Consider the following 18179-nt stretch of genomic DNA (forward strand, 5'->3'; position numbering starts at 1 on the left):
TTGCAGAATTATGACGCACATCTCACATCAATGACGGAAAAGTCGGATGATTGTGACATGACTGTTTTGACTACAGAGGTTTTGAAAACAATAGGATGCACATCCAGGTTAGGACCATACAGATGGTTGTTTAAAAATATTTCTCTAAACTATGAAAAAGTTCAACAAAATAGAAAACAGAGCAAGGAGAATAAAAGACTTCAACACTAAACAATCACTTAAAACTCAAGAGAGCAATGGCAGCCATGACTTATATGGTGGTATATTGCGTGATCTGCCCTCATATCCCCTCAAACAGGTCCAGGTATTTGAACAACAAACACAGTCAAGTATTGACGGACAGTGACTTACCGCTGCATGGCGTCTCCCTTCATTCCTGTCGGCTCCCAGCCACTCCAGAGCCCGCTTCACCTCAAACTCCACATACTCGGCAGTAAACGTGTCTCCTGCCATCGATAGGTGGCCCATGGCTTTAGAGGCCATCTCCATAACCACTGGATCACTGGAAGGGAGCAGGTTACGGAGGTAGTTGGCGAATCGACTGATCCTGGTGGCATTGCCTCCCTCTACTCCGATCAGACTCACTGGAAAGAAACGGCCAGCATCAGATGCTGATTTCCCACAAAGCCCAGGTTCATAATCACCTGAGTGAGAAGCTTGTGCCTGAAGCTTACCTATAGCAAGGATGCCCCCTTTCTTCTCATTCACGTCAGAGCTGGATACCAGCTCAAATATGTGGTGGTTTAACTCATCGTAGAATGTTGTGGCTTCATCTTGGCTCAGCTGTGGCAGAAAAACCATACATCATATAAATAGACTCTTAAGACACCTCTGCCATGGTGGTACAAGCACTGGAACTGTGGAGATTAGAAAATCATGACTAAATATCACAGCTTGTTGCTATGACGACAATAGTAAGCAGTTTATAGCTATGGATTTGTCAATAGAAATAAACTTTATTTATGGCTACTTTGAGTAAGTGTGAGTATCTATTGCGATGAAACTCCATGCATCAGGCTGATTACATTACTGGCATCCAAAGAGTAAATTTACTCCACCTGTAATGAGACAGGTCAAGTATATGTAGCACATTTTAGCAACAAAGAACTTTATACCATAAAAACATAATACACTAACCAATTATGAAACAAGAAATAAACATTACGTTTTGTCTAAAGTCCTCAAGCAAATATACCAAACATATTCATCAATGTTCCAGCTATTATTAATCGCCATTGAATGTTTTTAGCCTAGATTTAAAGGAACTCAGTATTTCAGCAGTTTTGCAGAAACACTGCAAAACTGTTTTCTGGAAGTTTGTTCCAGATTAGTGTAGCATTGAAAACTCAATGCTGGTTATAATTCTGGGGATTACCCAGTGGTGGAGAAAGTACTCAAAAAATTTACTTAAGTAGGAGTACAAATACACAGACAAAAATGCACTCAAGTAAAAGAAAAACTACCACATTAACATTTGTACTTAAGTAAGAGTAAAAAAGTACTGGCTTTTAAAAATACTTAAGTATTAAAAGTAAAGGTACTTGCTTAATGGATTACCTAATCACTAATATCATTAAGTGAACCGATCGTATTCAATTTTAATACATTAGAAATGTGCCATTTTAATTAACAATGCCACAGATAAAGCATGTTTTTATTGTGTTTACTCTGTAACATAGTTTAGACTTAGATATGTGATTCTATGCATCATAATTTCAGGGATGGAAACATCTTGTCTCCTGTCCAAACATAACATGAACTTCACTTTTTTTTGCCACAAGTGGCTTTTATTTTTAAAGAAATCCATCAGAAAGGGGATGGAAATAAGGTGGGAGGGAGAGGACAGGCAACCAAGGAGCCAGTAGCAGAGTTGTAGTCAAGACCACCTAACTCAAGACCAAGTCTAGACCAGCACCCCGCGCTACATGACACAAAAAAAATAACTTTTACCTATCAAAATTGCTTCTCAAATTGATCTGAAAGATCCACATTCCCATAAAACACCTAGATATTAAATACTTTGAGCTGAAATAAATTTAATCAGTAAAGATCCGTCCAGAAGAATCGGATCGCTCCTGAATATCATACCACTTTATTGCACTTTGGTCACAGCGTTGTCCCATATATGCGACACCTCAGTCAACACCTCCACACAATAATTCAGCGCATGAGTGACAACTTGTTTTTCATCGCAGATGCAACATGTGTCTCACTACAGCTAGCTTTGCTAGCAACACGTCCACAGATCTTACTTTTCTTTAAGCTTTCCTTCCAAGTGATGCTAAAAGTTGGACGAAGTCTCACCGTCTGTGAAAGCGAAGCGCTGCTGATTTTACATGTCGCCATATCTATGATTTATGCACCGATATTATATTACTGACGATTAGACAGACATCTTCTCCCGCTCAGAGGAAACCACTGCGCATGTCTTGGAGCTTCGCGTGCGAGTAAAGGAGGAGGTGATGGGTGACAACAGACACTAAGTCACGTTATTGCTCGGATTTTACGGCGCCACCTTAAATCCCTGAACTTCACATTTTAACAGAAAAAAAGAGCAATGAGACTTGAATGTAACGAGTAACGCGACACTTTTTTTCGAAATGTAGTGAAGTTTAAAGTACAGATAGTTACTGTAAAATGTAGTGGAGTAAAAGTAGAAAGTACCCATTATTAAATCTACTTAAGTAAAGTACAGATACACGAAAATTGTACTTAAGTAAAGTAACGAAGTACTTGTACTTCGTTACTTTCCACCACTGGGATTACCCCATTATTTTTTGCCAAGTTACAATTTCAGAACTGTAGAAGCACCAAACTGTTTATGCGGTTACAGTCATTTGAATGAGGAAATGTTGGAGTGGCCGAAGTTTTAAAAGAGCCCCATTCCTAGAGGTTGCTGCGCACTTTAAGTAAGCTGACCCAAAAAGGACAACTACAGTGTTTTGCTGTTTAGGATTACCAGTTTGGCTGTTTGGAAATAGGTCAAATCGTACAAAACAAGTAGAGTCGAACTAAAGGAGCATCACTCATTGCTCTTGTTAAAGCAACACTCTGTCAGTCAACTGTTACTACATACATATAGATTTCTCAGCTTGGTAAATCACTTCCTTCATTTAGCATTTTATTAGAATTAAACATATAAGCATTACATTGGTATAAATGCAATAACAGGTTTCAGCATCAGAAGAAATAAATGCTGATCATTTGTTTTGAATAAAATACATCAGATTATGTTTCAAGCCTTGTACACATGGCTGGATATTTATAAAAACAAACATTTCCCCCACATCGTTTTAAAGAATAATATTGTAAGTTTTCATCCAAATCCCATAAATTCACCCCTGAGCAAGCGTTGTTATAAACATGCCAAACCCAAACAGGGCTGTGTAACTCAAAGCTAAAAACTACATCAGCCAATCAGAATCCTGTTAAGAACTAAACATGGTGCCAGGGGGTTAATTTGTGTGGACAGATATATAAACTGGACTACTTTTAAAGAGCGTATTAGAATATAAAAATAATAAAACACAAGATATCGATTGGAAGTCGTGTCAAAGCAAGTACTATGTGGATATATTGTCGCAGTCTGTAATGTGCAGGACCATAATTCTCCGTTTGTACACACAAAATTACAGAGCTTTCTCAAGTCTCCACTTTGGTCTGAGTTTTCATAAATAATAATGTTTAGTGGTATAAAACAGAGCTTTTGTGTGGATGAAAGGCCCAAAAATATTGTTTTTCCCAGATATCCAGCTACGTTTTGACTGGGCCCTAGATGTTTATTTTAAATATTTGCAGTAATTTTCCTCAACATACCCAGAGAATGTCACATTGGACCTGTTTGCTTGGAGTATAACCGTCAACAAATAAAACATTTTAAAAAGTCATTTATATTATCAATATTGAAAACACCTACTATGTGATGGCAATATATTTATAATTCATTACCAACTAATATTGCAGTTTGCATTACATATACTGTAATGTTACATGCTGGATGTCTGAAGTTAGATGGGCACACATTTGGTTTAAATTTATATTATTTTGAAGCAAATGCTATCGTGTAAAATTGAATGGCACCCACCGCTGAGAACTGAACATTTTGTTCATGTCTGAGATGTCTCTGTGTAAACTTAACGTGTGTGTGGTACCTCTCTGAGCTCCGTGGTGACATAGTGCTGCAGATCTTTGGCAGATTTTGCTCTGGTGTCTTCATTTCTGCTCTTCAGCCCGCTGACAAACTGCTGCAGCACAGTGGCTGTCCCTGACATGATCACCATGGTTTTATCTGGAAATAACAAGTAACACGGGAGAGGTGCCACATCATTATTCTGTGTTAATATGACTTACCCTTTAACGAGGCCAAACGAATATGCACGAGACATTCATAAAATGGGAATGAATGGGCGGAATGTTATGAGAACACGTCGTTTACAGACAGCTAGCAAGCTAACGAGTTAAGTTAGCAAGGGAATTACATGTTAAGGTTTATGGACAGTTATAAACATGACAAACAATGACCTTTGCTTGCTTTAAATAGTTACGTTACGTTACTAGACTTTCTTAGACACTTACAGACACTGTAGCTGAGGCAAGATAGGGTCATGCTTGTTTTGTTTAGCTAGCTTTAGCCCCGGTGCTAATGCTAAGCTAGCTCATGTAGCTCCTACAGTGCGCAGAGCAGCAGCCCTCTGTGTTACTTACGTGTTTACTTACGTGTTTGTATTAATATGCTGGACGGCCGCTTAAATACTACTCGGCTTATCCAAGGTATTTCTCATTGTATTACTAATAGCCTAGGACAGCTCACGGTGACTAACAGAGGTATGTCTGTGTTGGAGCGACTCCAAAGTAATGCACAGGGGAAAACCCTCACAAGGGTTTATCTGCGCAAACTGCGCAAGGCTGAGCGCAACTCAAAGCTTCATGAAGTTTTCTTTTCTTTTTCCCCTTTCTACCTAGTAGGATAGGGAAGTACGGAGCGATCCAAGGGACATAGGGGATTTTTTAAGTTTTGCATTCCCTCACAAATCCTTTTGGATTCCCGCGCAATACATTTTACATTTCCTCCCTTGCATTGAGAAAGCCGTTCATTTTGGAGCAGCTCTGAAGAAAAGACAAACCCACGAAACAGGTGAATTGTCTTAATCCAGCATAAATATATGGAGGACCAAAACTGACATAATAATAAATAAAAGAATAAATATATAAATAAAAGAATCAATATAAAAATAAAAGTAGAAATATATAAATAAAAGAATAAATATATATCCAACATAATAATAAATGAAAGAATCAATATAAAAATAAAAGTAGAAATATATAAATAAAAGAATAAATATATACTTTGTTTTGATTTTATTACTTCTCCCTTTTCCGTTTGCTGTATTTATTTCTGTATTTATTTCTGTATTGTTTTCTCGCTGCATCGTTATATGTTAATGAGGTGAGCTGCCTTCTAAGTCCAGCTCTCTATTGGTCAATAAACAGGAAAGAGAACAATCCGTGTGCAGATCGATTGTGAATGCCAGCGCTGTGGTCTTCTTCGGAGAGAGCCTCATAAACCCTTTTCAAAAAACGTCAAACAACATCCGTTTAACATCCCAACAGCCACTATCTATACATAATCTAAACTGGACACATTCCTCGCTGATTGATACCAGTTTGACTACGTAGGTACGTGTTTTGTTTTTTTCTAGCTGTTAGTTGATATGCTAGGATAGCAATAGTAATTTGTTAGCTGGCTAACATTACGTAGCCTTTCTGTTTTGGAAATAAAACGTATTTAGGCTCTAATCTTAATCAGATGTTTATAATATAGACTGGGGTTGCCACCCGTCATGTAAAATGCATGATCGTATTAAACTCTCCTCACTAACGCTAGTTTCACCACCCGCTAAGTAGCGACATTACCTGAAGCCACAAGTACAAAACTTAAGTTATTTCGTCTCCTGTCATGGTGGCAAACATCGCAGTGGGAGGGAGAATGAAAACAGTCACGGTGCTCATTCTGCTTAGTTACTTGTTGCGCCGTTGGACAGTGTTCATAGTTGAACAATATTTACCGTTAATTGCGATGTTTCAGTTGTGGTTTCTGACATGTGCAATATGGGCAACCGCCCAGGGCGTTATTTTTCTAGGGATGGCAGGAGACCTCTGCGGATTGTAGCACAGCGATGAAAGCAAAACAGAATGAAGTGAGTTTTAATTGATACTGGTTAAATATATTTCAGCTCTAAGTATTTAATATCTAGGTGTTTTTATGGGAATGTGGATCTTTCAGATCAATCTGAGAACCAATTTTGATAGGTAAACTTAATGTTATTGTGTCATTTAGTGCAGGGCGCTGGTCTTGGTCTTGGGTTCGGTGGTCTTGACTACAACTCTGCTACATGGCTCCTTGGTTGCCTCCCCTCACCTTCTTTCCATCCCCTTTCAGTTAGATTTCAGTTCATGCTGCGTTAGGACAGGAGACAAGATGTTTCCATCCCTGAAATTATGATCCATAGAATCACATATCTGAGTCTAAACTGTTACAGAGAATAAACACAATAAGAACACGTTTAATCTGTGGCATTGTTCATTAAAATGGCACATTTCTGATGTATTAAAATTAAATACGATCGGCACACTTAATGATATTAGTGATTAGGCAATGCATTCAGCGAGTACTTTTATTTTTAATACTTAAGTATTTTTAAAAGCCAGTACTTTTTTACTTTTACTTAAGTAAAATGTTAATGTAGTACTTTGACTTTTACTTGAGTACATTTTTGACTGTGTATTTGTACTTTTACTTAAGTACATTTTTTGAGTACTTTCTCCACCAGCTGCACACAGCTGGTGGAGAAGCTGCACACAGGACGCAGTTCAGAGCAGAGCAGAGAAAAAAGCAGAGGAAAGCAAAAAGGATGGCTTAGCTCCAGCTGCATCACGGGCGATCCAAAGAAAAACAGGGTCCTCACCTACCCATTCAGTTTGAGTGAAACGGAATATAGATTCTTAATTATAAGAAATACAATCAACAATTTAAAACAACAAACTGGCAAATGACTGAGTGTTGATTACGTAGAAATTAATTAATGGACCGGAATAGACTATTAGGAATTTGTTGCTCATGATTACCATTACTCATTAATATACACAGGAAACACCGTGAATCAGTGCAATAATGACAAATAATAGGTTATGGAAAACGTATTCTAGATAGAAAAAATAAGAATTATTGTAATGAAATTCTTATTGCTTTCAAGTGATAGTAAATATGGTGATGAATTATTTTGTTATTGGGAGACCTCTGCAGTCTACACAGACAATGCTACACTTATCATTGATCAAAATTGAGTGTGGCAGTGAATGGGACTTAATAAAACAATTGATCACAGGTAAAATATAATAAATGTCATGTCAAGATGGCGCCAGTGTGTACGGCGTGCCGTCTGTCCACCTTATTTGTGGTTGTTAATGTTTGTATCAGCGCTTGTTTTTCAAAGTTTTTACACCAGCGCTCTACTGATTTATGACCGCCGAACTCTTTTGGATCTCCGATCCCTAGCAGAGGCGAAATTTTCTTATGGAAATCCAAAAACTTTGCCTCCGGTTCTATCGGGAGTTCCGGACTACCTTTTCTGTGCTCCGGCTCCACCTTTCCGGAGAAAACGCCACCGTGCCCGAGGGAAACGCAGCGGTAGGCTGGTGAGGTTGAAGGTCTGCTTAGCGCGGATTGCTACAACTGAAAGAAGCCTTTTTTGGTGCCCTTGGGATTTTGCTTACACCTGGTTGGTGCCGGTGGCTGGCTCAGAGGGACTGTTTCTGCAGCCGCGGCCTCGCTACCGTATTCCGAGCCGCTCCAGGCAGCAGGGAGTTAATACTACGAACCTCCAGGCTCTCCGTCGGGGTGTTTGCGGCGCTAAAGACCCGACCCTACCGGCTCCTGTCAGGATCGCCAGATCCCTCTCAAATAAAACTTTTATTCTTAAGGATTTCTTCACTTTAAACCAACTGGATTTCCTGTCTGTGACAGAGACTTGGCTGAGTGTTGGTGAGCTCAGTGCTTTCTCTGAACTCTTACCTCCTGACTGTGTTTATTTGAACTGTCCCCAGACATCAGGTCGTGGAGGAGGAATAGCGACTTTCTTTCGGAACGTATACAAATGTAAGCCGCTGTCCGCGGCCTTCTCCTCCTCCAGCTTTGAACTGAGTATGTTTGAGCTGGGTCGCTCCCACCCCTTGCTGTGCGCTGTTATCTACAGACCTCCTGGATACAATAAGGACTTTTTGAATGACTTTTCTGAACTGTTGGCAGACGTTTTGCCCCAATATGATCAAGTCCTCATTATTGGAGATTTTAACATTCATGTTTGCTGCCCGGACAAACCGATGGTAAAAGACTTTTTGAATTTGATTGATTCTTTTAACTTCACTCAGTGGGTGTCTGAGCCCACACATGAAGGTGGTCATGTACTTGACCTTGTTTTGTCATTTGGGTTGTCTATTTCTCACTTGCTGATTGGTGATGCTGTGTTTTCAGACCATAAGCCGGTGCTGTTCAATATTGCTATGCCTGGTAATTCTGTTAAACCCTGTGTTTCTGCACGGTGCCATCGCGTTATAAACCAGCTCACGGCTACTCGTTTCTCTGCGATTTTTGATCAAAACATTTCTATGTCCACATCTTCTGATACTGAGGCTCTCACCTCCTAGTTCTACTCTGCGTGTCAGTCTGCTCTAGATGAAGTGGCTCCATTGAAACCCAGGAAATTGAAGACTAAATTAGAACCATGGCTGAATGACACAACTCGTGCTGCTCGCCGTGAATGCCGAAAAGTTGAACGAAAGTGGAAAAAAGACAAGTTGCAGGTGTCGTTCCAGCTACTGAAGGATTCCTGGCATCGCTACCAGTTAATAGTGAAAGATGCCAAATGGGAGCACTTGTCAAATATAATTTTGCTTAATCGTCATAAGCCTCGCTTATTATTTAGTATTGTTGATAGTGTTTTGAATGCCCCTCAGTACACGGGCTTTGAGCCATCACTGGAGATATGTGAGAAATTTCGCACTTTTTTCGTGAACAAAGTGGACAGTGTTAGGGCACAAATAACGTGCTCAGCCTCTGACCCTTCAGTCTCTGTCAATTGCTCTACTGCTTTGTACCAGTTTGAGCCTGTTACTCTGTCTTCATTATATGAGATTATTGGTCATCTTAAGTCCTCAGGTTCTGAAACTGACATTTTCCCACCGCGGCTTTTTAAAGAGGTTCTTCCTGTCTTAGGCTCTTTTGTTCTGGCTCTTATAAATAGTAGCCTGTCTACTGGTGTGGTTCCAAGACTATTTAAACAGGCATTAGTTGAACCACTGATCAAAAAACCTGGCCTAGACCCTTCTTTGTTATCCAACTTCAGGCCTATTTCTAAGCTTCCTTTCATCTCTAAAATCTTAGAGAAAGTTGTTTATAACTAATTAAAAGCCTACCTCGATGAAAACAATATTCTTGAGGCCTTTCAGTCTGGTTTTAAAACTTTTCACAGTACTGAATCTGCATTGTTGAGGGTTTTTAATGATATTCTTCTGGCTACAGATGCTGGGGACCCTGTGATTTTAGTTCTCTTAGATTTGACTGCGGCCTTTGACACGGTGGATCATGATGTTTTAATTTCTCGTTTAGAGCATTATGTAGGTCTCAAAGGCACTGTCCTAGCGTGGCTTCGGTCTTACCTGGCCGATAGGTCTTTCTGTGTTAACCTAGATGATTTTAGATCATCCCCTGCTCCTTTATTGTGTGGGGTGCTGCAGGGCTCAATACTTGGACCTCTTGTTTTCTTTATATTTGCTTCCTCTTGGGTCAATACTTAGGAAACACAATATTGCTTTTCATTGCTATGCGGATGACACACAGATCTATGTGCCCCTAAATTGCAAGGGAGTCATTTCTGTACGGATTTTAATGAAGTGCATTGATGAAATTAAAACTTGGATGGCTCTGAACTTCTTGAATTTTAATGAAAGAAAGACGGAAGTGATTGTTTTTGGCCCTGGTACCACTGGTAGGTCTCCTCCAGTGGACGTGGGTCCGCTATCACAATATGTAAAGCCTTCTGTCACAAACCTGGGATTCGTAATGGATGAAAATTTTAAATTGGACAGGCAAATCAGTGCCGTAGTGAAATCGAGCTTCTTTCATTTGAGGCGGCTTGCAAAGATTAAGAACATTTTATCAGCTGAGCACTTTCAAGTAGTAATCCATGCCTTTATCACAACTCGGTTGGATTATTGCAATTCCTTATACGTTGGTGTAAGCCAGTCCTCTCTGTCTCGTCTTCAGCTGGTCCAGAATGCTGCTGCACGGCTTTTAACTGGATCGCAGATGAGAGAACATGTTACCCCTATTTTATCCTCTCTGCACTGGTTACCTGTCCATTTTAGAGTTCATTTTAAAATTCTTTTATTTGTTTTAAATCTTTAAATGGCCTTGCCCCCTCCTATCTTTCTGAGCTGCTACATGTACGCTGCCCTTCCCGAGCTCTCAGATCAGCGAGTCAACTGTACCTGGAGGTGCCGAGGACTTTGAGGAAGCTCAGAGGGGACAGGGCGTTTGCTGTGGCAGCTCCTAAACTTTGGAACTCTTTGCCAATGTCTGTAAAACAGGCCACTTCTCTGGCAACTTTTAAATCTGCTCTTAAGACTCACCTTTTTCGGCTGTTCTTTGATTCAGTTTGAGCTGCTGCTACTTTTAGTTACTTTTATTGTTTTTTACATTACTTATTGTGATATTTATTATGACTGCATATTTCGGTATGTTCTTGTATTGCATTGTGTCTTCATTTTAAGTGATTGTATTTTTGATGTTAGTGTGCTTTTAATTTTTATTTCAATTGTTTTAATTCTGTGGCTGTACAGCACTTTGGTCAGTGGAACTGTTTTAAAGTGCTATATAAATAAACTTGGCTTGGCTAAATCAAATGGTTACAATGTTAGTCACTAAGAGATGGATCTGTTGGCCATGATAGAGTTGCATATGACAACTTTGACAACTTTTGGCACTAGGAGAAGTGCCTATGAAGCTGCTGACTGGTGACATTGGTTCCTCGCAACATGTCAACATGGAGAACCAAAACTCATCTCCACAGCAGAAACCTGCGTGGACCATGGAGCACTGGCACAACGCCTGCTCGAGGAATGATGCTCAGGCCAGCAACAACAACGGCTGAGCACAGGAAACGGTCTCCACTGGTTGACGACAGCATTGGACGAAGGAGCAGCAGCACAGGAACCATCATGCAATCAAGGCCAACAGACTGTCCATCAGGACGATTATAAGATGACCAATAGATTAAATAAGTCTTTATTAATACCCTTGGAACCTTTCTTAATCTTAAACTGGCAATCTGGAAGTTAATTTCATAGATTATTAATTTTAGTATTCAAACGATAGAAATAAATCAAAAATAATTATTGAGAAGAAATTGAATCAATTAAACTGGACTTAAAAGTGGGTGTAAATGCTATTGTTATTCTAATAATTTTTTCTCTCAAAGGTTGCTGGTTAACACCTTGTCTAAATTTTTTCTAATCTAAACTGACCTGTCCAAATTGAAGGTAATGTGTTCTCCCATAACAAAATAATTTATGACACTATACTCTGCTAAATTGGAGACAGATGTTGTTCCTTTAGGAGTGAAAAAAGAATGGAGAAATAACTGGATAGTAGAGGGGTCAGCTAATTAAAAGCTCAAGTGAACCTGACAAGGATAGTTATGTAGTTCCTGTCTTAGAGACCAGGATTACTTTCAAGGGGGGTCAGCAGGTTAGAGGTTAGAACAAAATATATTTAATTCTAGGGACTGTGCCTCAATAAGGCTTTTGCATTAAACGGTTGTTGTTAAGAACAAAACAATTGTTAAACACCCAACTAGATTCGGTCTTCATTATGGCAATACTACATAAACATCATACTAAAAACAAAACAAAGAGATACATAAATCAGAAATCGTCTTAGGAAAACTCAGAGTTCAAATTCCTTTGAACTCTGCAGTAGGTGTTTCATTTGTACCCTTTCATCTTCAGACAGAATGTACACTTCACTTCATTTTTCTCTCTGTATTTTTATTTAAACTCATGTAGAGGACTTGGAATTTTACTCTAAGGTTAAAATATCATGGGTTTCGGTTTGATTGGTCATAAATTTGTTTCTGTAACTAAGACTGTGGATAAGAATAAGTTTATATCTGGTATCTATCTGATTTTACTATATTTGTCAATCACAACACGTTTCGTCAGCAACACATTATGGAAGAAGAGATGTTTCATATTCTGACCAGGACAACAGATTCAGTCTTGGTATACCAGAGTAAAGACAGGACCAGGGTTTGATTGCATGCGTTGTCTAATCAAAAGCACAAATTGTTTCTGCTTTTAGATCTATCTTTTCAGAAGCTGTAAATCTGTCCTATTCTAGCCACCTTCTTTTGATGGAAGACACCTAAATATCTCCAGAACAGGAGGAGTGAAACCTGGAGAGACGGTATGATGAAACACAAGATGAAAATATGGCTACTGTTAATTCTTGATTTAGGTCATCAGAACTGCAGGGAACTGATATTTGCTCACTAAACCTCCATATAACAGCTTTCTACTGAAATTATACTATTGGACCAAACAACATTGGGAGTCACTCCTGCAACAGTGTACATTTAACATTATAACTTGCATCTAAGTATGACAGTTCTTCGGATAGATGAACTTTTTGATAAATGGGTTGGCAATTATGTAAGATTAATCTTGTGGAACTATTTTAAAGTATTCAAGGTGATGTAGTTTTATTTATAAAGGACCTTTCAGCGAAAAGACCATTCGAAATGCTTAAGAAGGGTTAACATCTTCTAGGCTAGGAGACAAAACATTTCACGGAGGAACAACATTCAACAAGCTTGCTGAAAGACTTGGTTAAAATTTAAGAAGTAAACTTAAGTTGAAGCTTCTTTTACCTATGGCATAAAATCTACCCATCACAACTGAAAATTAGAGACCATGTAAAATAGTCGAATGTAGAACAAAACTGCAACACTTTATTTAATTCCAAATTATATACCTGTTCAATTTAAATCGATGGGAATTACATAAACTGTATGCGATCTAATAGGAAACAAACTACTGACAGGTTAAAGTACAACTTTTAAATCAAAATTCTTACTTAGCCTTTAATAAATAAATGGACATATTATGATATTCTAGATGAGTAGCATAATATTAAATTGAAGGTGAATCGGGAGATAAGATTTTCTGAAAGTTATGTTATAAGATGTACAGGAAAAAGGTTTTCATCACGAGCATTTGTAAACTAGTTTGAGAACTATGAATACTTGGCGGTTGTAGGAAAAAATAAATATAATATCATAAAAGCTTTATATATATATATATAAACATGATAAAATCAAATAATGTAAATAGATAAAAAAAATAAATAGTTGATGGATATCTGATTTGGACAATTAAATTGACAATTTCCTTTTCCATAGTGGGGTAGTCCTGGTCATAGGGGGGTATTTCACACTTTACACCTAGCCATTACATAAACACTGTGTGATTCTGGTAGATATAATTCATGTACTAGTGTGAATAGTTGAGCTTTGCAACGCTGGATTGAACTAAAGGTTATCCAGCATATCTGACCAGGCAGTGCTTCACATAGACACAAACAAATTAGATGTTCTTAGATCTTTTGAGTGAAGATAGAGGTCTTCCAGAGGAGAAGGGGGTTTCTGATTCTATCGCTGTTCACCTTTGCTTCTTTCCTTGTTTTCTCTTGCACGAAAACCCTGATCAATAAATTTATATAATCTCAAACATAACTCAATCCCATTTAATGTATATTCCCATCAGACCTATGTTTCAGAACCTGCAATCAGGTAGAGCAGATTGCCCAGGAGAATGGCTGAATCTGAGTACTGGCTGAGTGAGTAGAAGCAACAATATCCTTTGAGTTGAGAATTGATCATTCATAATTGTTATATCCTTCATGAAATGTTCCTTAAGGTTGTGATTGTTACTGTGACGTTGTTTGGTAGTTATTTTATTGATGTGTTTATATTTTTTGTTATTTTGCGTCTCGGTGGGGTCGTGGTTCCTGGACAACCATGTGGACTGTGAACAAGCAGACTGTGATAACTGGGGGAACAGACACCATTAGGATGCAAAGGTGATGTCATTATTATGCATCTACATGGATAATTTGATCCTGTAGTGACATGTTCAGATCGACCACATTGGATATTGTGTGAACTGTTTTCTTTTTATCAAATTCCTTTATTGTATTGTCACAGGTTTTGTTTAATTCAGATTTACAATGTTCTTTCACTGAGTGATAGTGGGGTGGACTGTAGAAGATGGTAATAATGACATGGATATGTATATGGAAGGTCCTCATGCGCAGGTCACATGTGAGTTATTAATGGAACTTTAGAATAATGGACGCATCAAGGATTTCTCCTTCTGTGCAGTAATGAAGACCTGTTAATTGGAATATATTGTACTATAAGATACTGCTCAGTTTTCCTGTCTCCTCAGGGCGACCCAGAGTGACTGGCAGTTCAGGGACCCTCTGTGTGTTGGACTCAGAGACTCATGGACATGGAGAATGTGTTGGGGTCCTGAACCTGGACAGTGAGAAGGCAGAGTAATAAAATCAAAGAAACATCAAACCAGTACAAGAAATTGCTTCTGCGACCCGAGGACAGGAACTGTTCTACACAACACTACACTGCATTGCTGCTGAGGAGTCAAGCCTTACTATTACTTGGTTCAAACCAAGCCGATTTGTCCTATGATGATGTTGAGTAGAAATCATTGTAGGTACCATGGTCATTGATTTCATTGGTGCCTGAGGGTGGTTGCCGGGGAGGAACCATAGGATAATTTTTTCCCTTGGATAACAAGATTGTCAGAGAGGGTTTTTTGATCCTATACCAATGGAACCTATGACCATGGGAGAGCAATGCAATACAAATTAACTAGAAAATTAGTGTACTTATTTTAGGGGAGAATGTAGAAGAATATAATTATGTTAATAGTTAAAAGTTATGTTGATTCACATTAAGATATGTTTTTACTGAATAGGGATGTACTGTGTCGAATGTACTGGGTCAATCTGACCCAGTACATTTTAAGTTGTTGTGCAAGAAGCTTCTGGCAAACGTCCTTCCTGCTTGCGTGCGAAGAAGTCGGGCCGAACTGGAAAATAATATTTGTTTAGACTAACAATTTGACTAATGGTCCTCTGAGGGAGCAGATTTAACTTCCACGAGGTCAGCCTCTGAATTCTCGGAACTTCCAACACACACACAGTGTAAAACGGAGCCAGAAGCAAGATTCAGAACGTCATTGGTCAGATGCTTTCCAATACACAATAGCAGACTGAAACGGTATAAATGCTCGAAGTCAGAAGCAAGAACCAAGACATTTTGGATTCTGAGACGATGAAAATGAGATGATGAAAATGTAATATGTGATTCCGCAGATGTGCATTAAATGTCTTCCTGTTTGCCTGTGAGCCGAAGAGAATGGAGTTTGTGTATAGTCTCTTAATTCATGAGTATAGCACCTTTGAATTCCTCCATAGTCTATGATAGTGTTTCTCTATAGAGCTTTGTAGCTGACGTCACAGCGTATGACATTTACGTTGCTCGGCGCCATGTTTGCAGCCCACAGACCAAAACAAACTAGTCAGAACACCGGTGTTTTCATTGTATTACCGACTGCAGAGAAGTTTTGCAAATTGGATACTGGATATTCGCCCTCCACAGAGTAAGGGACGTTCAGCTCAAGGTTGATCCGATTTATGAACGCTAATTTCGGCCAGCTGTTCTCTACCGATGCCTCCTAAAGCGCTTGCAGGTTCACATATGGACCGTCAATTTCCGAACACTCCTGTAAATGAATGCTTTGTCTTGTGACCAACTAATACAAAAAAGTGGTAATTCATGCTATTAAAGGAGGCACACTATCCTCTATAAAATGTTTAAGTCATATTCAATATTTTAAATATTAAATGTTTTCTTCAGTAGCTTCCAAATCGTGTGCCATCAACTCAAAATCTGTGTGAAATTATTCTACTAGACTGTATAAATGAGGCACACTCATCTTTATTACATATTAACACTTTTTATATATTTTTTAGCTATTTCTTTAGTATTTTTCTTCAATAGCTTCTAGGTCATGTGACCCATTAACTCAAAATCTGTGAAATTATTCTACTAAACTATATAGATGAGGCATATTTTTATTCCATTTTGAACCAAAATTATATTTTTTTAAAAATTCATAAAATATATTACCTCAGATGATAATCACATTTGTAACCTGTAATGTTCAATTACCGCATTTCCCGCACTATAAGGCGCACCTTCAACGAATGGCCTATTTCCATAAAAGACGCACCGCATTATAAGGCGCATAGGCACGCTACAGTTACCACCCATCCCGTATACGGGACGCGATTTGTTCCTTACTCTACAAATGTGAATGTGTAATAATAAAGAAGTGGTCCCTGAATATATTATATAGTAGGTTGCCCCAGTCATTGTTTCACTCACGGTGTTGGTGTTGCAATATTGTGCCCAACTGCTTTCTGGATAACAGACCAACCGACACGCTGCCACCGCAGTCTCTGTCTCTCTTCCCCCCTGGCTTTAAATGTATAGAAGCTGGTCCCTTGGTAACCCCCGGATGAATATCTAAAGGCACTTTGATGACATAAAGAATGTCAACAAAACAGTACGACTCGGGTCGGCGAGGAGAGCCTTTTTGCGACTGGGCCGGTGTGTGTCCGGATGATGGTGACCCTTCTCTGTTCGCGCACAGCATGTTCGTGGAGAACGTGGTGCTAAATGACCTGCAGACGACCTGATTATCAAGTCGGTAGGTAGATACATAGACATAATATACGTAGACGCCTCATGGAGCGCTGAGTCGTACATAACAGCGTCTGCCATCTTCTAGGTGGCAGCAGAGCGATCGGAGCTCCTTAAGTCCTGTGCTGTGTGGACCCATGTACTCTGAAGTCCAAAAAAGGCTTCAGCCATGTTTCCATGTACCCCTTCTCCTTCATCAATTCTTACTATAATTTTTTATTCTTCTGCTCTTTCCTCAATGCCTTCACTATCAGTTCCTTCTGTACTTTTCTCACTTCTCTTTTTTCTTTCTTTCAGTAGTTCACTGCTTCTTACCACCTTTTCCCACTCTTTCTCTTCATTTTGACTACCCATCTCTTCCTCTTTATGACAATCCACACTATTCCAGGTACTTCTTTGTAAATTTATCGTTATCAAATTCTGATTTTAGTCGCATTCATCATCAATAGTTCAGTTCCAAACTTCTCTGTCTTCGTGCCTTGTGAGGATTTGGTTTTCTGTGTCAATTTAGTTCCTGTGTTGTCTCATCTGCTCCGCCTGATAGCTCCCAGCTGTCTCGTGTTCCCTGATTACCATTTGTGTATTTAATCCCACCCATGTCCCCTGGTCCTTGTTGGATCCTTGTCGTGGGTCACATCCTGCCTTTGTCGAGTACGACCATTGTCTGTTTCCTTGAATCATTGCTCACATGTGCTGCCTGGAGTTATGTACACTGCATCATTTAAACTAATATTTAAGAAGGGAAACTGCAGAAGTCAGTTTGTCAATGACATTAAGTGAAGAACAGTGCGACACATCATCTCAGCACTCTCTCAATGAATAGTATTTGAAATTTGGTCAAGTTAAGAGTAACAGTGACAAAGGTAGATTATGCTCTTAACTTTAAAAAACATATTTTACTATTTTTTATTTAAATCAGTGAATTAAGCTGTCAATTGGAAGGAAATTTCTAAAGAAAAAACACCAACTCAGTTTTGCTGAGTATTAAATGGAGAAAGTAAAAGTGTGAAACGGTGAGGTGCTGGGAAAGAAAATGGGATAAATCTTTGTATTTGGACTCAAGGGTCTCTTTTCTGCCGGGCCAAACTGGACATATTCCACCAATGAGACACTCTGTCAGCAGCACTTTACCTTTAACTGTCAGACATGTGCTTCCTCTAAGGTAGCGGTTCTCAACGTGGGCGGTACCGCCCCCCAGGGGGCGTTCAGAGGACGGCAGGGGGCGCTGGAGGACATTTTTACAAAAGGGGGGCGCTGGGATGACTTTGGGGGGCG

At 39.1% G+C, this 18179-nt stretch overlaps 1 protein-coding gene and 1 long non-coding RNA gene across 3 annotated transcripts in view; one reads left to right on the forward strand and one right to left on the reverse strand.

The window, feature by feature from the left end:
• mtor (mechanistic target of rapamycin kinase) overlaps positions 1-4899 on the reverse strand; it is a 168774-nt gene extending 163875 nt beyond the window's left edge. The window contains exons 1-4 of one of the 2 annotated variants that reach the window (XM_081608531.1): positions 4717-4899; positions 4152-4288; positions 675-783; positions 352-584 (exon numbers count right to left, since the gene is read on the reverse strand). In XM_081608531.1, the coding sequence (XP_081464657.1) occupies positions 352-584; positions 675-783; positions 4152-4280 (471 nt within the window). In that variant the 5' untranslated portion in view covers positions 4281-4288; positions 4717-4899. Of the gene's footprint in view, positions 1-351; positions 585-674; positions 784-4151; positions 4289-4575; positions 4596-4716 lie in introns of those variants that run through there. The other variant, XM_081608530.1, reaches the window with a different exon arrangement.
• A 248-nt stretch (positions 4900-5147) lies between these two features.
• Positions 5148-15559, forward strand: LOC108166431 (uncharacterized). Its single transcript, XR_001776783.2, has 2 exons — positions 5148-5676; positions 12416-15559. It is a non-coding gene; the product is annotated as an uncharacterized LOC108166431 (long non-coding RNA).
• The last annotated feature ends 2620 nt before the right edge of the window (positions 15560-18179 follow it).

This window comes from Poecilia reticulata, chromosome 7 (genome assembly GCF_904066995.2).
Source record: "Poecilia reticulata chromosome 7, P_reticulata-male-v2, whole genome shotgun sequence".
Taxonomy (NCBI): Eukaryota; Metazoa; Chordata; class Actinopteri; order Cyprinodontiformes; family Poeciliidae; genus Poecilia; species Poecilia reticulata.